This window comes from Coturnix japonica, chromosome 18 (genome assembly GCF_054131305.1).
Source record: "Coturnix japonica strain WE chromosome 18, WE-NBRP24, whole genome shotgun sequence".
NCBI lineage: Eukaryota > Metazoa > Chordata > Aves > Galliformes > Phasianidae > Coturnix > Coturnix japonica.
This window is the reverse complement of record NC_140680.1, coordinates 7,927,106-7,952,871: the sequence shown is the minus strand read 5'-3', so window position 1 is coordinate 7,952,871 and position 25,766 is coordinate 7,927,106. Positions and strand designations below refer to the sequence as shown.

Here is a 25,766-nt window from a genome sequence, read left to right as displayed (position 1 = left end):
ACGTCGGAAGTGCTAAGTTCTCTATCAGGCAACGCGCATGCTCCAGGAAAGCAGCGCTGATTGGTGCCTTTGAATGTGGGGAGCGGCGGGTCGCTCCGTGAGCAGCGTCTGACTGATTTTCAGCTCAGAAAAACCGAAACTTGTTGCTGTTCTTTTTGCTTCTCTCCCGTTCTGTGTATCTCGTTCATAGCACCTGACATGCTGCGAGGCTCCTGTGACACCAAGTCTTCAGCTGCCCTGCGGGGTTCTTCGTCCTCTGAGCCGCATCAGCACGTTAGGAAACATAAGAGTGAGTATATCTACAAGTTGTGCTGCAATGCTTTTGTAAACTACACCTGTGGGTGTTTATGTGCTGCTTCTTTGTTCTTTTGTTTTAAGCTTTGTTGGTTTCTTTCTGCAGCTCATTGCGTACCTTCCCACTGTAGAAACAGGGCTGTTCCTGTCTTTTTTTAATGAAGCTTTTCATACATGACCCCTACTGAGCAGTACAGTCCATGATTTAAGATGCACAGTTTAAGAACTTCTTTAGATTTGCCTTTAGCGATATTTTCAAGGCTTTTTTAAGTTATAAGGAGTCTTATGGTTGAAACCTGGCAGTGTGAACCTGGGTGGGGGGTATAAGCCTGGCAGAAGCTCAGTTCTCAAAACAGCTGCTGTCTGCTAGTCAATTTCTGGTCTTTGTTGTGTGCCCACCTGACTAATATTGACTGCTTGATTGCAGTAAGAAAGCAGTTAGCTTTAGGTTGTGAGCTGGGTAGTCTAATAATTGCAGAGCGTTCTGTCTTTTGTATAGGAAATTAATTATCTTCATCTATTTTGGTGAAGTTTTACTAACTGTATGCATGCACACGTTTTTTTCTTTGTTGTTCTGTGTCCTCCTGCAGGTGAGACAGGTTTGGATGATGAGAAGAATACAACTGCCTCTGGAACTGGAAGGAGACTTGCATCTCTTGGATCACTGGTAAGGTTTTCTTGTGTTTGCAGCACTGTTAATTTTAGGTAAATCTCTGTGTTTAGTTAAATCATGTAGATTTGATACAATTGCTGTTAACTTACCTTTGTAAAATGCAGAGCATGTTATTGTGCCTGGATTCCTTAGTAGTAGAGGAGGGAAAAATAACTGGATTGTTGCGATGACATGATGATTACCTGAGCCTAAAGATTGGCTTGTTGGCTTTGAAGACTGAGTTTATATTAGTTTGTACTGGTTTTTTTTGTTTGCTTTGGTGTTGAGTTTATCGTAGTCTCATACTTGCTCATCAGAGAACTGCAGCACAGCTGCTTCTCTTAAGATCTTGTTTCTGCTGCTTTCATATGATGGCTAGACCAGAGCATGCACCTAGTGGTGAAATAAATGAAGAGGGAATTATACTGTATTTACAGGTTTTCAGTGCAATCTATAAGGCTGTAGATTTGAAGATGACTAGGTTAATGAGTTGAATAATAACTTTGACTTAGTAATTCAGTTTATTAGTACTTGTGAAATAGGAAGGAGTTTTGTGAGTCCAGCTGCATTTAAGAGGTTAATGTGTTGTTATGTAGCTGAAGAGATGTGCAGGTCTCACGCTTCTCCAGCCTCCTCCTTCCCATCACAATGGCTAGGAGTTCTCCATTCAAGAAAGGACAACAGTAAAGCTGATTTTTATTTTTTTTTTTTTGTGTGACCATATCTTTCATTGTGTTATCAATACTTATTAGTTTAGCAACAGTTGAACATATGCAGTTAGACATCAGTTAAAATATTTCTAATAAGTTTGTTTTCAACAGCCGGTTAGTGGGAATGTGAAGCCTAGAAAAGATCTTATCCTTATGAGAGAGAAAAAGAAGCAGAAGACACTGGAGAAGGAGGTATGAATACATTATCAGAGAACTGCATTCACTTTATGTTGGCCACTTTCCAGAGCTAAAAAGAGAAGCTGGCAGAATTAGCTTCTTTTACGTAACAGTGCACAAATGCTCTATGCAGAGCTGAGATTATCAGATGTTATGGTTTGTAGAAAACATTGGGCTTGTTAATGGAATGGAATTGTATTAATTCCTGCTAATCCTGAGCAGCTGTGAAGCTAAACCTTTTTTTTAATAGAAAATAAAGCAATCTACTCCTATGTTTTCTATCTCTGAAAAGGGTTTGTTATTTAACAGCTATAAAAATCGTGCTGTTTTTCCCCTCAAAAACTGCTATGATTTTGAAGTTTAAGAGGCAGCTAGCTTTTCCTTTCAATACACGTCTATGTACTCATATCTACTCCATTTGTCTCAGTTATCACGTTGTCTTTGTATTTTCTAGCCAAGGATGTGTTTTCTTGCAAGTCAGAGATAAGACTACTCTAACTCAAATTACAGGTTGCTGGTCCAATAGCACACAGACAACTGAGAGCAGAACTGCAGCTGTATGGCATATTTTAAAAAAAAAAGAAAAAGATAAGCACAATTTGGTATAATATTCTGTCTGTGAGTGACAGATTGAAGATAAATGTTCTGAATATAAGCCAATTCAGATATTCAGCCATGTCAGGAAAACAGCAGTCACAACGTAAGGATTTTAAGAATAATAATATCATAAAATAGGAGAGACTATTTGTTGTGTTTTAGATTCGTGTATTAGTGAGAGAACGTGGAGAGCAGGATAAAAAACTTCAGGCCCTGGATGAAGACTTTGTTAAGATGGAAGCTAAGCTGAGTGCTGCAGTTCAGGAGAAAACATCTCTTCTGGCAAATGTTGCTTGCCTGAAAAAACAGCTTCTGGAATTAACACGATCCAATGAACTATTAAAATCTAAGGTAAGAAGACAAATAGATGCTTATTTACTTTGACTTGGCTGTTACTGAATTCCCTGGACATGAATAAACTTCCCCGTTGACACATTTCCTGCGCTCCTTCGTTGCCTCATGTTTGGAGTGTTTTGTTTGGGACATTGTGTGTTAAGGTAAGGACAGATCTGGGCTTCCTAATGTGAGTTACTGGGACCCAGAGAGATCAGTGTTGTGGGTGGGAGGAAAATACTGCTTTAAAACACTGAGTGTTTCACACGAAGGTGTTAATGCTTATTGTCTTATTAATCTCTAATAAGCTATCTGAAGACAGTGTGCAGAAGAAAATGAGCAGTCTATGCATGGAGTTAATGAAGCTCAGAACCAAGAGGGATGCTAAGGAGAAGGTAAGCTGCTTTGTACTGCACAGGATTGATCTGCCTAGGAACAGTCAACAAAGAGCTTGCAGCAGTTTTTTCTTTTTTTCTTTCCTCAACTCAAAAACTGCTTTTCATTCAGTGGAATTAGGAAAGATAATAATGAATGATCCTTATTTCGCTTTTGATATGTGAAGTTCCTCTGAATAAGAAACTCTAGAAATATTTGTTAAAATATCACTCTGGGTGGACATCTGACGTAGTCAAAAAGCAGTGGCTTCAAATTGACTCTTAGCCATTGAATGGGAGCTTTCAAGTCATGGCCTGAACTGCTGATTAAGTACCTGGGGAGAGGACTGGGTCAGCCCTGGGAGCACAGGTAAAGGCAATACAGCTGTGTGACCTGAAGGGCTGCAGCCTGGCTGCACTTCTCTTAGGCCTCACTGAAGGGCTGACTGCTGCTGGGGAAGGATCTCTTCCTGGAGATTCCTCCTTGGCAAAGCTTTCCCCTGAGAACCTGGAATCTTCTGACGTGAGTGAGCAGTCTTTCCTTCATTTATAGCACCTTTCTGTCATGCTGGTCTTTCTGTCATCAAAGCTCTGTTACAACAGAGAAAGAAAGGTTGTAATACGTTTCCTCTCATATTGATCTGTCCAATTGCTACAGCTGTGTGTGGGTTTTCTGGGTAGTGTATGCCTGTAGTTGTAATGAACAGTTGTTATATCTGCAGATGGATAATTTGAATAAAGGAGTCACATTTAGCATAGCAGCTAGTACTGTAATTAATTTCTGGTTGAGTTAATTAAAAATTAATATGACTCAAAGAAAAATAACTTCTGTCATACTAGTTTTGGTGGTAACACTGACCTTTTTCCAGACTGCACTTGCGAAGCAGGAGAACATGGAAATGAAGCTGCAGGAAGTACAGAGGAATCTGGAGCATTCAAAAGGAAAAGTAGCACAGTTACAAGAAAAACTGTAAGTTGTAAGAAAAGGAATGGATGTAGTAACATGAATATCTGAGCTGTTTGTAGCTTGGAGAAAAATTAAGGCCATCTTTCTACTGGGAGGAAACAGAAATTAACAGTGGCCTGAGATAAAATTTATGGTGAGATGTTTGGATGTTTGCTGTGGGAAAATTTTCCCTATATGAAAAGGACTTTTGCTCCCCTTTAATATCCAATTGCTTGAATGAGTACATATTTTATATTTAGTTTTGTGTATTTTAACTGTAATCTAATATTGTAGGTAATGCAATTCACGAAAGGCAACAATAATTTGTCTAACTAATGCAGCCTGTCTAACATACTCAATTGTGCTAAAATGTGGTACAGTGTTGTTAGTGCAAATGGAAGTGTCAGCCACACTTGATAATGGGAAGAATGCATTAGTATTAAGTAGTGATCCAGTGACAGATTACTATTTGCTTACCTGTAAACAAATAACCTATGAGTAACTCTGATGTACTTGAATATTTCTATTTATAGTGCAAATGTCTTGGGTTTTTTTTTTTAGGTCTGCTACGGAGAGAGAGAAAGTGGAAGATAAGTGTGACACTGAAAGACTCCTGGATTATATCACAGAGCTCAGGTAAAAACTGTTCTGGAATTGGACTGAGTGTGTTAAAAGGCAGTGAAACTAAGCTTTTTTTTTCTCAGTGAAGCAGAATTTTGGGAACAATTCTACAGTAATAAGAGTGTGGGAGGGAAAAAGTGGTTATCCTTCCAGACAGATGGGAAGGAGTTAAGATGTATCCACATTTAGAAAGTTATTTGTATACAAAACTCAGCTTTTGTTTTTTCTTCCTCTGAGCTACTGGAATTTTCTGGTTTTTATTTTATATTTTATAGCTGTGATGTTTTATCTTTGTTTCTGGCACTTAAGAATATTGATTTGGCTGTGAACACTACCAGCTTAGTGCTATGTAACAGGTGGAAGCACTAACCAGCTCCTCAATGATGTGTACCTAGCTCAGAAAATTGTGAAGACACAAAAGCATTCCAATTTAGTTCCCTTCGATCTGAACCTTCCTTCTCCACCAGCGTCCCATTTCTGCCAGTTTACTCAGTAAGAGGTTCCTCATGAACTTGCCTAAAGTTTCTACTTATTGTGAAGTCTAGTTTATTTGTGTATGTGCTTTTCTGTCAAACTCATCTTTCTAAAAAAAGCAGGTGTAGAGATGATCTGTAAATGAAGTATTGTGAGTAATTTTGTTTCTAATTGAACTTAATATCAAAATTGGTATTTTATTATTGTTTAATTTTAAGTAACTTGTGTTAATGCTGCAAAAAAAAAAAAAATGTCTAAGTAAGGAAAGGAAGCTTTCCTGCTAAAAACAAACAGTATTCAGTATTCCAAGCATCTCTCATTTGTGCCAAATGAAATCTTAAAAATGAAGTTATGGTAACCAATAAATATTGTTCTGTAGTGGTGCTGCAGAAGCTGTAGAGAAGTACAAGCTAGACGTTGCTCAGGTGGAGGAGATGTTGATCAAGAAAGACCAGGACATCAAGATCCTGAGGGATGCACTTCAAACAAAAGAGGAAGAATCAAACACACTGATCAGAGCACTTAATGAAAGGTGTGAGTTGCTTGAACAAGAGAAAGGTAATTGCTACTTGTTGAATGCTGTTCATGTAGCTGGGATCACATATGCATCCTATAACAAATGTTTGTCTAAAATGGTAGTGTGGATTCCAAATCATATCTCAGCTTCAGCTGAAAACAGACCAGCCTGTTTGTATCTGTATGGAAACAACTGAGTCTATGTTTATATTTCCATAGAGACATACTGAAGTAAATAGTGTAAAAATACAAACTGTTTCAATGCTACTCTTCAATCAAAAAGGTGAATGCTTGTTCCTTTTGATTAAGAATCAGTACTATACAGCTTTATTTCACTGTTAGTGGTTTATACCCAAGTTCACAGAGGTACTGAGAGTATGTCCAGGAATCCTTCTTTGCTTCTGCTCCCCTAACTCCACTCTACTCCTCATAACTCTAAGGGAACCATTAGTAGGTTTTCCCTATCTGTGCTACTTTATTTGATAAAAGCTAATTGATTGAGCTGAAGTTTGCTACCATTCAAGCCTAATTAGAAGTGGGATTCTTTCAGTTGGTTTTGATGAATTCCAAAGGGGGTAATATATGAGGTGGGTATTTTCCATGCTTAACTAACTTAACTAAGTTATGCCATTTTAGTTTTAGAGTAGATGTTGTGCTTCTTTGAAGGCAGAGAAGGCATTACCTATTGCATTCTTGCTAACTCTATGCAGAGAGAGAATCATCTGAGAGCAGAGGAAAAATCTTGAGTATGAATGCTGAAATAGAAGAGCTGAAAAATAAAGCACTTGTAGAGGAGCAAGAACACCAAAAACTGCTTCAGAAACAAGAGGAGTTCATCTCTCAGCTGCAGCAAGAGAGGGTAAATATAGATTCTAATGTAGTCTGAAATACACTTATCCAGAGGAGTGAGACTAAATTGTTTTTTGTGGTTACACATGAAGTTGTTTTATGTCTAATGGTATAATCTACAGAATGTACAAGTGGGTGCTGGTTAGCAGAAACTGTGCTGTTCACAGCTAGTGTACAACAGTTCTAGTTTGCCCATTTTTCCCTTACTTCTGTGCTTTAAAGTTTCAACATTGCCAAGCAGCTTTTAATTCTTCAGTAACTACTAGTAGTTTTAAGTTTTGTTATACTCTGCAGGAGTTGTCTGCATCTATGCACCAGAAGTTACTAAATCTTCAAGATGAGGTAATGAGTGAGAGATGTCTCCTGGAGGAGGAGCTCAAGAGTGCAATGAAGGAGCTGGACAAACTCCATGCCAAAGAGAAGGCGGCTGAGAAGCTGGTGAAGCTGTTGGAAGAAGAAACCAAATCTAAAGCCCTTGAACTTGCACAGATGGATGTGAAGCTAAAAGGGTTTGTAAAACAAACTGAGTTGAAAGCTACAGAATGAGAAAAGTTGAATCAGTAATGTATACAATGCTTTTGAGCATTGAGGGTTTAAAGAGACCTGAAATACATATAAACTTTTCTTGCTGCTTTAGATTAATTACAGCAGGTAGAACCAATCTGAGTGATTTGCGTAATTTTAAGTTACTGTTATTTAAATCATGCTTAAAGTGCCAGTACTTTAGTAATGTGAAGCTACTGTTAAATGGTAGCTCCATCTGTGTTGTATTAGACATTTATGCCCTAGAAAGGGCAATTGCTTGGAAAGATTTTTCAAGTGAATTGTTATTCATGTTAATGTCTGCTAGTAAGCTTTCAGTACATCAAATCTATTCCATGAGTATCCTGGAAGCTGGAGAGTGGAGAAGTGTTTAGTTAAAGCTGCTAAATCTGAAGGTTGTGCTTGAATTCATGAGAAGTTGTGACAGAGGATACTGATATGTCAGGAGTAATATACTGCTTCTCCTGTAGGCTTACTCTAACTGCTAACAGCATTTGGTAATGTGTTCAGATGTGCTTTTGTCCCACGTGCAATGTTGAATGCTTGTTTCAGGAAGAATGCTGAGTTGGAGCAAATCAAAGAAATGCACAGCAATACAGTTCTGCAAATCCAAGAAGAGCTGAACAACACACTGCGTAAACTGGGAGAGAATGTTGCTGAATTTGAAAGGTATTTCAGTTCCACTAAAGACTTGGGCAGTCTTTATTTTATTTTTTTCCATTAGCATTACAATGATTTATGCTGCCTTTGTTTTTGACTTTGTATATTGAGAGCGAGTATTTGAGCAGTGTTTTTTGTGGTGGAGTATTTGGTAATAAGCAATTTATTTTGAGTACTAGTCAATTGTAATGACATGCTCACAAATCAGGAAGTTGTGGATGTTTCTACCAAAGTGTAATCAAGCACTTGAGTGCTCCCCATTCTCAGTGATAGCTGTAACTGGTGAAGAGTATCTGCACTCTGAAATAACTTGCAGAAAGCCTTCCTGATTCAGTGCAAGTTTTCAGACTAAGCAAGATTCTTTTTTTCCTACAGTTCTTGCAAACCTTTCTTCTCAAAATATTCAGGTAATATATTGGTAAGAATGCAAGACATCATCACAAGTGTTGATGAATCCTTCCAATTTAGTCAGTCTTTTGATGTTTTCTACCAAAGCATAAGTGAGCCGGCCACAGTATTGCTGCTTAAGGCTTTATGGATTTATACTTAATCTATATGTTGTCTAAAGTAGCAATACTTCTCTTGCTCTGTCCTACCAGCTACAAGACGACAATAGCTGAAGAAATACACAGTCTTACAATGGAGAACACTTCTCTGCAGGAACAAGTTGCTGACCTGAAAAAAATACATGAAGATAATCTACAGCTGCTTCAGGAAGCAGAACACGCTAAAAACAAGACAAAGGAAGAATGTGCAAGGTACTGGGCTGACAAACTTTTCCTTTAGCTAAAGAATACTAGCAGAGACTTGCCTGCCTTCTGTGCTAGAAATTAACGCTGTCTTATCAAATAAAGTGAGTACTTGGCATAATCTTTTATTTCTTTTTCCCAATTCAGGAGTTTGAAAATTCTGATAGACAAAATGAGTTAAGATTCAGTTAATTAGAAGACCAGTTGATTCAGTTAATTGCTAGGTGGCTTTCCTTAATGTGGAACATAGGTACAAGTTTAACTGATTTTGTTGGAATATTGCTCTTAGAAATATCACTCACAGTGACTGTTGAATAAATAAGCTCTGTGGAGCAGACAAGTATTTAATTTGGATGTGACTGTGCCACTGCTTTCTGAATATCCGTCATCTCAAATTCTGCTTACAAGCAGATGCTGTTTAACAAATTACCACACTGCAGTGAAGGAAAGAAAAGCCTTTGTTTCGTGTGCAGCTCTAAGTAGCAAAACCAGCAGTTGTCCTAGGCCAGTTGTTGTGGATGTGCTTCTCTCACCAGCTAATTGCAGCTTAGTGGTTCAATGATGTCCTTCCAGCTCACTGTAGCAGACCATAAGTCTCCCGTTGTGGGCAGCTGCTGACTGGAGGTTATGAGACAGTTGGGTCTCAAAAGGTACCTGTATACAAATGGAAATTAGTATTGGGCAACTGTGGTAGTTGCTTGCACATGATGGATCATGCCATATGTGCTAGCCTGCCTTCTCCTCTTCTCATAATGCAGCTCCTAGCTAGCTTACAGAGCTGAGGCTGGATTTCAGTAAACAACTATGCTCTAGTCTTTCCAGCCATTCAGTGGATCAACTATTAACTGCATTAAAATTCCTTTCTGGCTGAACTGATTTGGGCAGTTTCTGATCTCCACAACTAAATCACTTTCCTGATGATCGTTGTTTCTTTAATGCTTCTGCTGTCTTGTTTACTCATAGCCAGGATATTAAGGTAATCCTGAACACAGTCATAGCATGCACTGACAGATTCCAAAACACTTCTTCTGTTGAAGGTGTTGTCCTTTCTTATTTCCCCAGCTGCTCGGTATTTCCTCCACTTTCTGTTAGAGTTGTGGGTTTTTTGGCTTGTTGTCTGAAGAATTATTTTCTATTTGATTTGGTTATGGTAGATGGTTAGGAAAAAGATTCTTAGTATCTACCTAGATGGTGCAACAGCTGAGGTAAGAGATGGGAAGCAGTATATTTGAGAGCTTGGAAGACCTTGGGAGTCATCTACGCTACTTGAATCAACCTGTGCATTAAAAGTCTAATTAGCCAGGAATCTTTCATTAAGAGTTACTAATATTTAACAGTCATAAAAAAACATAATGTTGCCATGCTTTCAAAAGATAGCTTTCTTGTAGAAGTTACGTTGTAGATCTTGAACTTGAGTGTTTTCTGTACTATGTTTCTATCTTACAGTACTGATAATACAGATCTTAAGCTGTTACTGGAATAACTGAAATTCTAAATGTGGTTAATTTTATTTTCCCAGTTAGAGTAACTTAATATATGAAATAAAGCTAAGCATAAATAATTAGGGTTCATTAAGGATGGCTTATGTTTTCCTCAGGATGATTTTAGAAGCCCAGACAAAGCTTGCACTAAAAGAAGCAGAAGCAGAGAGAACAAAAGAGTCTTGCCTCATACAAGTGACAAAGCTACAGGAAAAACTGGAAGAGCTAACAGAAGATCTGAAACAAAAGTCTGAAGTGGAAAAATCAAGGTGACTTCTCTGAAGCTAAACTTGGGTATTGCAGCACACCACAGTGTGAAAACATGCTGAGAGCTAATAGTAGAAATGATGAATCTCTACTTCTTGCATCTTAGGAAAACTATACATGATGATGTGATCTCTAGCTTAAAAGAAGAGATAAAGACCTGGCGTAATCTATATGAAGAACTGCATAACAAAACTAAGCCTTTTCAGGTGTGTAAGGCAGTAAATTCTCCTTGATATCTTGTTAATGTTTGTGTGGTTGAGTCAAGTTCTGGTCTCTAGAAGTAAATATGCTACTATTTCTTCATTTGAAAGGCATCCTGCAGTGATTTCTTAAGTTACTATATCTCTTGAAACAGTTGTTTCCCTTCCCAGACCGATGTTTGTACTTCAGATCTCAGTCTGGGAGGAAGGGTACAGTGGGGGAAATAAAAACACTCAAAATTTTATTTTTTTGTTAAATGTACTATATATTTCAGCAACAACTAGATGCATTTGAAGCAGAGAAAAATGCTCTCTTGAATGAGCAAGGTGCAGCCCAAGAAGAACTGAATAAACTAAGTGAAGCATATGCTAAGCTACTTGGCCACCAAAACCAGAAACAAAAAATCAAGCATGTTATGAAGTTGAAGGAAGATAATACCCACCTGCAGCAGGTTTGTCAATTAAGATGTTAAAAATGGAGAACTGAACTGCTTGTTTGATTGCTTTTTTTCCTGCTACATCTTCCAAAGACTTGCAGGCTAATTCTAACTCTGTTTTTCATAGTTGTTACTTTCCCTGCTAGGTTAGAATAAGCCATCAGTCTCTGGAGCAGCAAGGGAATCTGTGTTGGAAACACTATATGTAGAAGTATCTTACTATACTTAATCTAACTTCTGAGTCTTGTTTTCTTCAGGACATAACAAAACTGCGTGCACTTCTTGCAAAAGAGAAACAAACAAACAGAGATCTGCAGGAGCAGCTACATAAAATTCAGGGCATTAGGCGTTTTGATCCTTCTAAAGCATTCCAGCATAATAGCAAGGAAAATGTTCCTCCAAAAACTCCTTTTAAAGAAGGTAAGCATGGATATTCATGTAACTCGGTCCTTGTGTATCTTAAACATATCCAAAAAAGATATGATAGTCTTGTTTAGTGTACCTCACTGGGAAATGAAGGAGGTGGCATCTCTTGTAGCCTCCAGTATCTGCTGTGAAATACAGCTGTGTAGTGTTGTTTTTCCAGTGGGCTTTTTGCCACTGCACCTCCTAGCTTGTATTGCTTTAACCCAAGATATATTTCAAATCAGACAACAGAACTTGTTTGATGTGGAGAAGTGGTTGATGTGGTATTGGAAGATGTGAACTTAATTATTTTACTGTCTGTCACCTGCTAACATTCCTTGTGCAGCTCACCTTTTGTAGCAAGCACTACCTCTTAGAAGAGCAGCAGGTGTAAAAGGTACTCGGCCAGATGCCTGAGCCCTTCTTTTTTAGCTGCTACCTTGCAAGACCATATACTGCTGTTAGGTGTACAGGTAAAAGCAAAAGGCCTGTAGGTGAAAAATAGCAAGAGCAAAGGAGTGCAAAAAGGGAAGCAGACTAGGAGAGAGGTGGCAGATGACTTTCAACTAGACACTGGAACGTACTCTGAAGTGAAGGTCTGAAACTGTGGTCCTGCCTGCTAGGTGGAATCTAGTGCCTCCCTCTGCACCACCTGACAAATGCCTGTTCAGTGTGGAGGGAGCAATAGTGCAAAACATAAACTCATTGATGTTTTTCCTTTGCAGGTAATAGAAACTAAGTTTAGTCTTCTCACTCTTGAGAGACTTCTCACCAATACGCTCACATACTGCAGAGGATTTCAACAGACTTCTCAAGGTGAACTTGTGTGCCATCTGTATTAGATGCTATCAAGTGATCACACTAACAAACAATCCATTTTCAGAAAAACTATTTGGTCATACTCTTATCTGCAGATGGCATAACTGATATATTGCAAACTCCTGGTAGTATCACTGTAACTGCCATTGTTTGACTTGCTTTGTTTTCTGAAGTTACTTAGCTGGTTTTCAGCAGGTCAGCTTATGTTTGGAAAAAGTGGATAATTGTTAGGGAAAAAGGGTGACAAACACAAGGTGCCTTTGTGAATATGTTGTTTTGTAACTATCTAATTTCTGCAATTTATGTTAAATTGATTTTTGCTGGTAATAGTTGCTTTGATGCCAATGGCAGAAATGATGTCCGAAAATCCTTTTTCCTTAATGGCTTTATGTATTATAGATCAATTGTTAAAACGACACTGTGTAGTTGGCATGGATATTTTTAATGGGGTCCATATTTAAGACATGCTAACTTCATTCATGGGACTGGATAATGTGACTCTCCAGAAAAGGATTTCCAGGTCAAACTCAAAACAACTGCCTTGTCCACCTAAATGTTTGTATCATGTGGCCAAGGTAAGTGTCTAAAGGGAAGTTTGTTCTACAGATGTGCTCATAAGACTTAAATTGTTGTGGTCATTTTAACTGTCTATCTGAACTCCTGTTATATGAAAGAGAATACCAACAGAACTTGGTTTGACTGAGAGGATGCCCACTACCTGCTGATTGTACAGAGCTGAGTTTTTGGCAAGGTGGAAGTAATCTGTTGAAATGCATCAAAAATCAAGGATATTTTAGAATAAATATTTTTAATGATGCTTTGTCTTTGTCCTTTGTGAAGAGATGAAAACCAAAATCAAATGAAAAAGCTGATGGAAAAACCCTGACTAAAAGAAGTGTTTACACTAATATAAACTCGTTTCTAATTTCAAGAGATTAAAGCAAGTGATTGAAAGGCTCTACGAAGCTCAAGCAAAGAAACGATGGTGCTGAATTCAGGTCACTTTTAAAGTATCCAGGTTCTGTGTCATATTACTTTAAGTTTGTCAAAGGGTAAAAGCATAGCAAAGTGCAGTGAAGTACTGCAAGTAGTGCAGGAGCGCCTTTTTGTCTACCTCTTTCTTTCCTATTACCTCAATGGTTAAAGCTTTCTGCCCAAAGAGGCAGCTTTGCTTAAGCCTATTTCAAACACTTATTAAACTACCAGGAGCATGTTTTACGCAGGCAAAAACAAGGAAGCAACTCTCAGAAGTGATTGGGTTTTCCTTTTTAAAGCAGTGCAGTTTTTGCTTTAACTTGAAAATGTGAAAAGTCCAGAGCAAATGTGCAAGTGGTAAAAGAGGTAGCTGACTATCTTGGAGGTTTTTTCTATCCTTGCTTCAATGAAAAAGGGCAGGGAGAGCTTTGAATTGTGCAGTGGCTGCACTTGCTCGTGCTGCTGTTACCAAGTTCCTACCAAGCAGCTTAAGGGGCATGAGTGGGACTAAAACAAAGCTCAATAGCATTCAGAACCACACGTGATAGGCCTTGGATTAGCGTCCTGGTTTGGAAGATCAACTGAGCTATTGCTCCTTTCACTCTGTGTTTTCACTGTATGCTCGCTGCAGACTGGAGCAGGGAAAGGTGCAATCACTTCTTTATCTGGTAATTATTCCTGAAGTAATAATGCCTCAAGTGCTGGCGGAAGCAGGGCAGGTAAGGTGCTGGGTGAGGGGAGGAAGAATTGCTGTTGCACGTCAGTATTGGAAAGTAAGGGAGGAGACCGAGGGAAAGAGAACTAGCACTCGTTTCTTTAATTACAGCACAAAACAGAGTGCTTTAGTGCCCTATTGCTGTGTTATGCTTAATACACCATTATGTGGGCTTTAACTGAGTTGATATTAATGATTTTACTGCTTCAACTAGTTTATATATAATAATCTATACTTAAAAACATAAAAGTGACAAAAGATCCTGTACCGACTGTGTGAGTACGAGACAAAGCGACCCAGGAACGTTCTTACAGGTACGGATCCTGGTTACAAGCAGTTCTGTGGGGCTCTGGGCAGGGGGTAGTGCTGCTCCGGGGATCCGAATTACGGATGTTATAACAAAACTTTATACTGACTATCAGGAATTATTATCTATTAGAACGTTCCTGCAAGGGAAGAAAGAAACCTTCGCCCCCACCCCGCCTCCGTTAACGGCCTCCTACCCGCCGCCCTCAGCCCCTTTCAGGCCCCTCGGCCTATCAGCGCTCGGTACCGCTCTGCCCTGCGCCGGGCGCCGCCCTGTGAGGGCGCGTCCCTCGGCACGCACGTCCGCCGGCAGCGGGGACGCAGCGGAGGAGGCCGAGGCCCCGGGGGGCTGCGTGTGGCGGCCATGGTGGGCCGCGAGAAGGAGCTCAAGATACGCTTCGTGCCCGGGCGCTGCGAGCTCGTGGAGGTGCGCGGGGACACCGCGTCGCCTTCCAAGGGCCGCGGGGTTCGGACGGGTGGGGGCCGAGGAGCTGCTGAAGGCTCGGCAGTGCGGGGTGTGCGGCGGGGCCGGGTCGCAGTGTCGGTCTGTTTCGTACCGGCGGGCGCACCGCTACCCGAGCGGCTGAGTTCCGCGGCGCCGAATGACGTCCGCGAGTCCCCGAACGGTTGCAGACGTCCGCGGCCCCTTGGGCGCTTAGCAGGCCCACCTCTGTCCCCGCGGAAGCGCTTGGCTGTAGCTCCGCGTATCGCTGCTCCCGCGGGCGTTGTACTGCTGCGCAGCTCGCGGTGTTTGCCCCGGCCCGCTGTGGGCTCAGTCCGCGCGGGGCGATGTGGCGGTGGATCCCATCTTGTCGTTGTTACGGCAGGGCCGTATTTTAGTGGGAATTGTTGAGCTCGTCCTAGATCTTGTGTTGTCTTGTTGTGGTTCCTTGTGTGGCTTTCATGCCGGCCGGTCCTGGTTCTCAACTCAAAGCGTGTCTGCTGCTTCTGTAGATGATACTCTTGTGTTTTGGTGATGTGCACAAAGTAACGTTATGGCTCGTAGGTGTTACTTGCCAGTCTCTCCACATCTCACATGAAATTACCCATTTATGTTGGTCACTTTATGGTAGCTGCTGTGCTTTTAGAACACGTTTGCCTTCTGCTTTCTGCAGCAGGTCCTTGATGTGGATGAGCAGATACCCCCTGTCTGCAGAAGCAGCAGTCATCTCTCCCATGGGACTGAAAAGTCCCTGACAGAGAAAGCAATCACCATTTCCTTGTTCCCGCTTCTCAGAGGAACACGGACAGCCCTGAGGAGCAGTCTACACACTTCTGTTCTCTGATCAGAATCAACATAAAGATAGAAGTACTTATTTTTTAACGTAATTTGTTGTAGTTGGCTGTTTTCCAGATAAGAGTTACCCATTTTCACCCAGTACTTAGAGGAATAAATCCCTTTTTTGCCCATAATGCTGAGGAACATAGGTGCATGGTGCTGGGAACCTCACACAGCTGCTTTGGGCTCAGCTGTGCCCATCACACCTCTGTACCTGGCAGAGGTACAGAGGACAGAAACCTTCAGACGCAAAGGGCAAAGGGCAGAGAAATCATTGCTACAATCAGCCATAGTGAGCATGTCGTGATGCTGAAACCATGAGGATGCTCAGAAGGGAATGGGGTATCAGAAGTGCATAGTGTGCTCCGTTAGCAGTGTCCTTGTGCATGGTGCAGTTGGGAAATCCAAGATTGATAGTTCCTGTATGCCTGAAGCTTTCTTTATTGGCATAGCAGCATGTGCTTTCATTTTTGTTCTTAGCAGGATTTTGCTCAACAATGTGTGTGGAAGGAAAGGTTGCACAGACAGCTGTGAGTCAGTGTTTGCAGTCTTGAGAGCTTGACAGTAGTGAGCAGTGCTGGGGAGAAACAAGCTCTATGTGGACCAAGTTATGCAGTCATCCCAAGTACTGAATGTGCTGTGGTTGAAGTAAATCCTTACTTGGTTGTACAGATGGAGAGATTAAGTAACCTAATCGCTTTCACCTGCCTTTAATAAGCTAAGACAAGAGGGTGATAGTTTCGGTTTATTTGTTATTAGGCCAGTGTGGTCATAAACAATGAATTACTGTTTTATTTAGTAATACATATGTTACTCCAGAAGTAATGCCTGCTATTTGATAGAGTAAATTCTCCGCTACAAAGCACTGTTTTTCAACACTTACCATTATTAGCTATGCATTTTCACTCACATCCACTGTCCAGTCTCCGTGAATGTTCAGCAAGTGCTGAAGAGTGGCACTAGGTGCCATTTTTCTCTGCATGGAGTTCAGTATCACACCTTTGCTTCATACACACTTCCATGTCAGATATCGTTGTGTCAGACTGTCCCTCTGCTGCCATCTGTCACACGGCAACAGAATGTAATGGAATATTGTTGGAAAGGTTCAGCCTCTATGGCCATCCCACTGGCTTCTACCTCTGAGATCATGGAACAACATAATAAAATAGAAGGCATTATTTTCAGAGATACCCTTGTAAAATTCTGGTCTTCCAGTGCCATGATCACTGTTGAGGCACCTACTGTGGATTATGAATGAGCTTAAAATTCTCACATTTGAGTTTGTCTTCTTTGGATGGTTGTGTTGTTTTTTCTCCCTCTATTGTGAAAGTACAAGATTTTCTTATTTGAATTTTGTCTTTAGCATCTTCAAGAATATGTTTAACTACTTGACTCTGTACAGGTGTTTGTTTTCTGTGAGGCACTCTATTCAAAACACATCACAGTGAAAGCTCATTAATACAGTAACGCTCCCTGTAGCCTTGCTAACACTTCAAGATGAGAAGCCAATAAATAACAATGGAACACAAAACTTCTCCTGTTCTCCTCTCCTAGGAAGATATTGATATTCCCAGTAGACGAGTTCTGATCACGGGTGCTACGGGACTTCTTGGTAGAGCTGTGTTTAAAGAGTTCAATGAAAATAATTGGAATGCTGTTGGCTGTGGATACAGAAGAGCTCAACCTAAATTTGAGCAGGTTAATCTTCTCAACTCTGTTGCAGTTCATGACATTATCCATGATTTTCAGGTGAGTTTCTGGAGTAGACAGATAAGGTACTTGACATGGCTAGTTGACAGTGCCGTTCTGATACTGGCCATGTGGCTTCAGTGGAAGTAAAAGTTTGGTAGAGCTCTAAAATATTATATCATTGTCTTTGATCTAACTGGAATACAGGTTTGCTCTGTAGGTACAAATAATTCTGAACTTTGTCATCATCACCATAGAGAGAACACAGGAGATATATATAGATATCAGTACACTAGCTCTTGTGGTATAAAGAAAAAGGTAATCATGAGTTTCAGTGTAGTAAGTAACCAGTAACCACATGTCTAGTATGCAGGATGAACGGCATCCTGTTTTCCTGTTCTAACTTGCAAGGGGTCTATGTGAAACTTGAAAAACATTATGTAGGGTGCCAGTTTAGAAAATGTCTTTAAATATCCCATTAACAGTCTGTATATGTGAAATAAGGCATGGGAAAATAGCTTATCCAAAAGTAATTTGAGTAATTTATTTTTTTCTGTAACATTACCTGTGAGATATTGCATTTTTCTGTATTTTGCATTATTTTGCTGTTTAAAAAATAAAAGACAACCTCAGTCTTTCTGTTAGATTGAAGTTACAGGTCAAGATTGCAAAACTTATAGTCAGGTTCTCTTGGTGCTCAGATACAAAACCTTGAGGCAGTTTGGTTCTGTTTTGCTACCTAAGGAAAACTTGCTTCTCAAAATAATGCTACTTCTTTTACTGTTTTCACAACTTAGTGAAATGCCTTTTATCCTGAGGGCGTTAGGGTCAAACTGCAGTTTCTTCATCATGTTCATTGTTCTAAATTACTGTTTAATTTCCAGCCTCATGTTATAGTGCATTGTGCTGCTGAGAGGCGTCCAGACGTTGTGGAAAGCCAACCAGATGCTGCTTCCCAACTCAACGTGGCTGCTTCAGGGAACTTAGCAAAAGAGGCAGGTAAGGAGGCTGTCTCATGGATTTGGTGCCTTTAGATACTATATTTACGTAGGCAAAAACAAAAATATGAGTTAATCAAAGTTTTGAATGTTATTTCTGCTGCCAGAGTGCAGTTGATCCATGTTTGAGATACGGATCATATTGAGAGTGAAGTACATATCAGGGGTCAGTGAAAAGACAGAAGGAATGAATGGATCTAGAAGACAAAGTCTTTTGGAAATTTGTTTAAGGGTTTGCTGAGATTTCAAACAAGACATGAATACAAATGAATTATGTATAAACATTTGCCTTCCAGCTGGTATTGGAGCATTTCTGATCTACATCAGTACAGACTATGTATTTGATGGAACGAGCCCTCCTTATAAAGAGACTGATGTACCAAATCCCCTGAATTTATATGGTAAAACCAAACTGGAGGGTGAAAAGGCAGTCTTGGAAAATAACGAAGGTAAGAATACACTTGCACATTTTTAATAGAAATTTCCTATTTTGCATAGTTGTATTTTAGCTTAATAAATTCCTGTGTCAGGGATAAAGTTGCAAAGCCGTGGAAAAACGGATTTAGAAAGTAGTGTTTGGTGTTCATAAAAAATGCTTTAAGGAAGTAATGTTCAGAATCATATTCTGAGTACAAACACATTCATTGCTTTTGTTTCCTATTTGTACTTGTTTACTATCACCAACAGATTTCTTAACACTTCCAAAACATCTTTCAGGTTGTGGTATGACATTAGAGCTTATTTGTAGCCCCATTAATACTCTTCATAATACTGTGTCTTTTAGGTGCTGCGGTACTTCGGATTCCTGTTTTGTATGGAGAGGTGGAAAGACTGGAGGAAAGTGCTGTGACTGTTATGTTTGATAAAGTGCAGTTCAGTAATAAATCTGCCAACATGGACCATTGGCAACAAAGATTTCCTACAAATGTGAAGGATGTAGCAGTTGTTTGCAGACAACTTGCAGAAAAAAGAATGCTGGTAAGAATTTTGAGAAAAATTGGGGGAAAATCAGATCAAGCTCTTAATGAACAACTGAAAACTACTTCTAACCTGCATTATCCTTTATATTTCTGGAACAATGGGAAAGTGCTATCTGTAAGAGTGCAGTGTCTGCCTTACATGACAGTGTGCAAGTGTTCTGATGTTTAAAACAGAAGTGGGCAAAGGGACAGGAAGATCCTTCCAAACATTGTCATGTTTCTTCTAGTACAAAGACAGGAGCTACAAATGCATAACCTTTTGTAACGTGCCTTCTACAGACTGCCATGTTAGACTGAAAAAAGCAGTTAAAAGTAATTTCAGAGTTGCTGCTGATCACTGTATTTAAGAACATTGAGATAACAAAAGATGAACTGCTGGGATGAAGTACTTTATTGTGTTTATTTAGCAACGCATCTAAAAACACTTGATTTTTCTCATAGGTAAAGCTTTTAAAAAGAATGGGTCTAGCATATTGTGTCATATTGTGGACATGATGCTGTTGGTCTCTGAACTAGGACTTGCATGTGGTTAGTTGAGCATTCAGAACGTGTGTGCTGTTTTCTGCCTTTTTTTTTTTTTAAGTGAATAGTATAGAACAGATGAGTTTTTTCTTGAGTTCTTTCTCCCCGCTTATTTAACTTATTAATAGGTTGATTTGGCTCCTTCGTGTTTATGCTGCAGAATGCAAGCCGTTTTTGTGAAGTTTTGTCTAATGAATACAACACTAATTTTTAGTGTCAGTCCCTGGTCAGGTGTTTCTTTGGAGGCAAATTGTTCCCAGAACATCAATGAGGTGCTATAACATGCCTGTCTGGATGGGATTGTTGCTGTAAGCTTATTCTGTGTAGTTTTTACATGGGAATTAGTCTGAAGGCTGGCTGCTTTATTTTCACTTGTGCTTCCTGTTTTCTCTTAGGACCCTTCCATAAAAGGAACGTTTCATTGGTCTGGCAATGAGCAGATGACTAAGTATGAAATGGCGTGTGCCATTGCAGATGCATTCAACCTTCCCAGCAGCCACTTGAGACCAGTAAGTGATACACTGTTAAACCTGTAGAAAGATAAGAACGTTTTAACTTTTCACACAGTAGGTCTGGGTCTCACACTGGATCCACAAGTAAACTTCCTCTTCAGGACAGTCTGTATGTGTATTCCTAGCACGTATATTCCAAGGGTTGTGAATTAGTAGCAGCTGGAACTGAAACATGACTTAGAAGATGGAGAAAAAATCTTACTAAATCTATTTCTCTTCCAGCATACTAATGAAGACAGGGCTCTGTCAACATTTTTGGTCATCTTTTTTACCTTGTAACTACTGTCATATGACAAAAATAGGAATAAAACATAGAAGTGTGTAGGTGGCAATAGTTATTTGAGAAATGTCACAACTCAAGACACTTCACATCACTCTGCCTGATGTCTCCTATGCTGAAATGGAGTTAACTATAAAAATAAAAAAGCACAAAAACACAATACAGGGGAACTTACCTGAATAAAAAGCTTCTAAATTAACATGTATATGAGAATAAATACTCTTTTTTTTTTTTTTTTGCCATTTCTACTTGTCTGATGGTGTGTTCTTTTTTGTATTAATTCTTTTGTTAGATTACTGATTGTCCAGTTGTGGGCGCTCTTCGGCCAAGGAACGCTCAACTTGACTGCTCCAAGTTGGAGATGCTGGGGATAGGTCAGAGAACACCATTTCGAGCTGGAATCAAAGAATCACTTTGGCCTTTCCTTGTTGACAAGAGATGGAGACAGACTGTCTTCCATTAGTTTGTAACTTTTTTAGTAAAAGTATGGTATGTGGCACTTTTTTAAAAGAAAAAAAAAATAGTTTTGTATGAGTGTTCTTAAATTGTGACACTTAAGAGTTTTCATTTAATCAGGTAAATGTGTGGTCTTGCACTAGTAAAATTGTTAGCCTAAAAAAGTTCAGTGACAAACACTGAGTCTGTATGACACCACAGATCCTTCCTTCTTTTAGTACCAGTCCAACTTAAGTCTGTTTATAGCAGGTTGTGGTTCTTAGTAGTCAGCACCTTTTGATGCTAAGAATGACTCAGATGACTTGTAGACTTCTTTTTGGCTGAAACATGCTGTTGATGCTTCAGGTCTGTGCCATCGCTGTATATACCATTTCACTTCCTTGAAAGACATGGTCAGTTACTTTATCACCAAAAATCTGGGTTAGTCGTTTTTAATTTCTGAAGTTGTTGTTACTATGAAGTTAAACTGAAACGGGAATTGTAAAATGTTGTTTTGCTTGAGCTTGAATCAAAATGTTTTTTAAAAAAAGTGAAACTTTATTTTTGCAATTATCAAGTGTACTTTTTATGCTTGGAATATTTTCAGAGTGTTCTGTAATTTAATGCCTGCAGCTTCATATTTGTATGGCAAATTCTCTGCACTTGTTTTAATGATCACTTAAAGCTAGAATAGGGTGAGGAAAAATAGTTTTGACCTTTATTTTGGGGTGGGTATTGGAGGTGACTTCTTTGTTTTGATATCTTCATCTTTCTCTTCTGAGTGGTATTTGGGATTGGTGAAATTATTTGTAGGAAGATGTCGCTAGTAAGTACGTGTGAGAGGAGAGGAAAGGTATTTCAAGAGTTTATAGCACTCCAGCTTCTTTTGCACAGACTCACATCTTGCACTGATGCAGCTTGTTCTGGAACAGCTAAGTGCATATGTTAAATGTTTGCACTGTGATGTAGCCACAGTAGTCTAATATAACCAAACCTTGAATCTGCTTATATTTAGTCCTTGAAAGTGAACTCAGTAGCTACTTAAAAGTAGAGGAAGAATGTGGTTTGTAAAAGTTAGCTTCCTTCTGAAGTTGTTAAACAACGGAAATGCTCTGAGGTTGCCAGCAGAACAGAAGCAAAATTAAGAAAAGCTGCATTTTTATGATAATTTATTGTTCTGAGATTGAAATGAAGAGTGGATGAGGGGTGAAGGTGTTCATCTTTAAAAAAATATCTGGGGGGGGTAAAGGGTGGGACAAAAACAGACCAACTTCAAATCATACAAAGGTCAGCTTTACATTCAGTTCTTTAATTTTCAACTGCCATATGTATGCTAAGAGTTCATTATCCTGGTTTGTTTTCAGTCTGAAGTCCTGATATACACCTGGTAACCTGTTTCCAAAGTGACAATAAATATATATTGCAGCATGAGAAACATTTGTCCATTCTTTATTTTCTCCCAATATTTGTTTGTTGGAAGTCATAAATGCTTCAAACTCCTGCCAACTTCAAGTGATTGTTCAAAGTACGGCATTAGAAGGTCAGCCCTGCTTGAATATTTATATGCATTGCACTCTATCAGCTAGGGGTTCTTGAGGTCACACATGAAAACCTCTTAAACACAATTTCAGCTCAAAATAATCTTTTAGCTCTTCTCATGTTTTACTGTATAAAGGTTTCAAATGAAGCTAGATGGTCAGAAGCTCATGGTTTGTCTCATCAAAGAAAAGGAAAGGTAAGATACAAAATGTCACACTGGTATTTTTGTGAGTCTCTGTCTGCTGCCTGGAAGCGGATCTGGCCAAGTGATCAATGCAGCTGTCAGCTCCATGTGAAATTACCGTAGCTGAAGGAAGGCAGAAGCAATGTTCTCTTAAGTACTGCAACCTTGTGCAAAGGAGATACCCAGTCTCCCCGCTAGGGAGATTTAGAACTAGTTGCTCTGTACTCCCCCCTAAGCTAAAACACACATCTGTAAAGCTACAATTGCCTTAGCATGTAACCATGCCAGTACCTTACCTTTTCCATACCTGTCATCTACTCATCTACCTTTCTTTCTTTCCTTTCCTTTCCTTTCCTTTCTCTCTTTCTCTTTTCCTTTCTTTTAACGTTTTAACTTTGCAGTCCATCATTCTTACATATAAAAATGCTTGAGCATCTTAGGGATTATGGTGTAACGGGAGCATAGATAAACTGCGTAATAAGACGGGAATGTATAGCCTGATACAATATACCCTGGTTTTGATGAGATTTTGGTGTTTAGAGATAAATTAAATTGTAAGCTTAGCACTGCCTCAAGGGACCTTGAGTTGCAGCCTTGGGCTCAGAGAACTTGTGGCGTTGCAGTGCTGTTTGTTTACTTTACAACTTGTATTTGCCTGAATTCGTATTTAATTAAAACCTTAGAGAAATGGTACTTCTGTATGAGCTGACTTTTTTTATAACCCGAGAAAGGGCTCTCAAGAAGCATTGGCTGTTTTGTGCCACTAGCTTCCAAAATAATGACTGCTGTGTAATGTTATAGGATGTTTGTAAGCATGAAAAATTGTCCTTAGTAGTTATGTAAAAAGAAGTGTGTAAACAGTGGGGCATAGGAATTACATGAAGAAAACTATCACAGGAAAGATTTCTGACTCTGCTTACTGTTCCATTGATTTCTGTAGGGTTCCTTACCGTGCTTACATTTAAGTACAAGTATCAATGCTTCAGAGTATCTTGATGGGAGAATAAACATACAGATTGTCTCCTGGTGTGCATGTAAGTGTAGTTTGACAGTATTCTATGGGATTACAGTATTACCAGAATACAGGATTACAGTATTAACAGAATGGAGCAGTTAAGTTCCAAATCATTTTATTGCTGTCTAGGAACTCATAGTGATGGCAGTGAGTGTAATCACAGGAGGATGGACCCGATCAGACCTCAAAAGTCACTGTTTGTACCCCAGCCTCAGTGACTATATGAAATTTAGCATGACCAAATAAGAAGTGCTGCACCTGGGAAGGAAAAGCCCTTTTCAGTTGATCCGGGATGAGTAGCAGCTCTGCAGGAGGGACCCTCAGTTCCTGGAGGGCAGCAAGAGAGCTGCTGAATAAGAAACAATGGACGTAAACTCGAATGTGTACAGCTCAGGCTGAAAAGCCTTTCACAGTATGAAGACAGGGAATCACTGGAAGAGGTTGCCCAGAGAGGGTGTGCAGTTCTTGAAGGTTTTCAAGACTAGACTGAATAAAACCACCCGGCCTTACCTCAGGGCTGACCCTGCTTTGAGCGGGAGATTAGATTAAAGGCCTCTGTGGTCCCTTCTGACCCAAATTACCCTATGATCCTATAACATAAAGGGGTTAAAGGAAGCATGAAAATGCGGATAGAAGCGAAACATATTTATAAGCAGCAAATGGCTGCTGGGAACACTGTAAGAAAGGATGAAGATGTATGATGCTGATGCTGCAAGTAGTCTAAATGAATTTCTTTGGCCCATTATTCATGAGACAGACTGAAGGTCAAATTCTGGAAAGCGGACTAAGTGAGATGTTAAAAGGTTTTATGATTATGCTGGAGCAGACAGGCAATTAGAAGTATTAAAAGCTGACAAGGCACAAGGTCAAGATGAATTATACATTTCGGTATTCTAGCAGGAGTGGGAAGAGGAATATTTTGAGTAGCTCATCCCTTGGAACATTGGTGCTTCAAAAGCTGGGTGTAGGTCTGAAGTACTGAAGATGAAGAAATGTGCTCTTGTATACAAGGAGGCTTTTTTTTTGCCAAAATTCGGTTTCCACAGGAAGGCAGCAGTGAAAGAGTTTTAAAAGGAGAAAAAAAAAAAAAATGTCCAAATGAAAATAACACCAACAAAATGGCTTTTTTTTTTTTTTTTCCTGTGTGTCATTCCACATGTTCCCTCAAAATAGCCACTCTAGGTTGTAAATAAATGGTCTTGCAATATAGTTCTACCATCCCTTGTGACAACAGACAATACAGGCACACATAGCAAAACAGGGGAAAGCAGCAGGTATTTTTTTATCCTTTCCCAAGTGCCTGAGCATTGGAGAGGCTTTATGAAGAGCTGCTTGATTCACACAGGTGAAGCAGAAGCTTCAGATTTTCTCCCTGAGGACTTAAAGCACTACAGTTTCCTGACTGTGGGGGACAACATTTTCATTGATTGTCTAAAGAAAAATAAACAAGAAATAAGTTCTGTGCATGGCTGATTCAGGTCATAGTTAGCTCCAATATAAATGCAAGTGTGTACTCTGATAACAGTGATACACAAACAACACATACTGAGAAAAAAAGAAAAAGCATAAGGAGACACAATGAAAGTATAAGATAATCAGTGTCTAAAAATGAAGTCCCATATCTGAAAGCAAGTTAAATAACGTTATCATAAATTAAGATATGCTTAGTTCCATATCCCAAATATCAACATTTGTAATATTCATCAATCTTTCCATGTAAACCAGATGTAAATAACAATACTGTAAGAGAATACCTCTGCCTTAAAGAGATACTTCATCAGACTGAGATTTAAGTAGTCTTTAACACTTTATGCAAATCACTTTTGCAAAGGCTTTCAGGGCACTATGGGAGCTGAGCACTGAGCAGAGCAGGTAAATCCTATCATACATTCGAGTCTCTAACCATCCCGCAACAGGCAGCACTTGGCTCACTTACTCAAGTCCAAGAGGTACTTCCTAAGCGTACTGTTAATTTCAACTTGAAGTTCAAAGGCTCAAAAGGAATTTCATGCATCCACTCAATGTGAACTGAATGCATAATACTTACATGAACATTTGTACTTTTGATAGACCCTCTCTTCTATATTTGTTCACTGCAATTAAGTAGGGAGCTTTGCACAATGTTCTCCTCCCTCCTACTGAGAACTGTTCCAGTTTATTCTATCATGAGAAAACACAGCTTCTTCAGCTTCTAGAAACATGATTCATCAAACTGAGACCACAGGGGCATTCT

General features: G+C 39.5%; 2 protein-coding genes across 3 annotated transcripts; both read left to right on the top strand.

Moving 5' to 3' along the window:
- Positions 1–65: 65 nt before the first annotated feature.
- Positions 66–12,921, top strand: HMMR (hyaluronan mediated motility receptor). Its single transcript, XM_015875955.3, has 17 exons — positions 66–289; positions 885–961; positions 1,768–1,848; positions 2,593–2,781; positions 3,072–3,158; positions 4,007–4,107; positions 4,645–4,719; positions 5,558–5,736; positions 6,405–6,553; positions 6,838–7,052; positions 7,639–7,755; positions 8,346–8,504; positions 10,093–10,245; positions 10,350–10,449; positions 10,719–10,895; positions 11,138–11,300; positions 12,011–12,921. Exons 1-17 carry the CDS (start codon positions 199–201, stop codon positions 12,022–12,024), a joined length of 2,127 nt encoding a protein of 708 aa, XP_015731441.2. The 5' UTR covers positions 66–198; the 3' UTR covers positions 12,025–12,921.
- Positions 12,922–13,492: 571 nt separating this feature from the next.
- On the top strand, positions 13,493–22,230 carry MAT2B (methionine adenosyltransferase 2 non-catalytic beta subunit). 2 transcript variants are annotated; one of them, XM_032447359.2, is made up of 7 exons: positions 13,493–13,798; positions 16,934–17,128; positions 17,953–18,067; positions 18,363–18,515; positions 18,851–19,044; positions 19,964–20,077; positions 20,653–22,230. In XM_032447359.2, the coding sequence occupies exons 1-7, from the start codon at positions 13,769–13,771 to the stop codon at positions 20,821–20,823; spliced, it is 972 nt and encodes a 323-aa protein (XP_032303250.2). In that variant the 5' UTR covers positions 13,493–13,768; the 3' UTR covers positions 20,824–22,230. The 2 variants fall into 2 exon arrangements, with proteins under 2 accessions (XP_032303250.2, XP_015731442.1); XM_015875956.3 differs by lacking the exon at positions 13,493–13,798 and adding an exon at positions 14,384–14,527.
- The last annotated feature ends 3,536 nt before the right edge of the window (positions 22,231–25,766 follow it).

Bases quoted from the DNA above. Each gene is read 5' to 3' on its own strand.
- MAT2B (XM_015875956.3), top strand. From the start codon at position 14,465: ATGGTGGGCCGCGAGAAGGAGCTCAAGATACGCTTCGTGCCCGGGCGC. The intron at 18,068-18,362 runs GTAAGGAGGCTG...TTTGCCTTCCAG, and splicing joins GAACTTAGCAAAAGAGGCAG to CTGGTATTGGAGCATTTCTG. The intron at 20,078-20,652 runs GTAAGTGATACA...TTCTTTTGTTAG, and splicing joins CCAGCAGCCACTTGAGACCA to ATTACTGATTGTCCAGTTGT.
- HMMR (XM_015875955.3), top strand. From the start codon at position 199: ATGCTGCGAGGCTCCTGTGACACCAAGTCTTCAGCTGCCCTGCGGGGT. The intron at 1,849-2,592 runs GTATGAATACAT...GTTGTGTTTTAG, and splicing joins AGAAGACACTGGAGAAGGAG to ATTCGTGTATTAGTGAGAGA. The intron at 2,782-3,071 runs GTAAGAAGACAA...ATCTCTAATAAG, and splicing joins ATGAACTATTAAAATCTAAG to CTATCTGAAGACAGTGTGCA.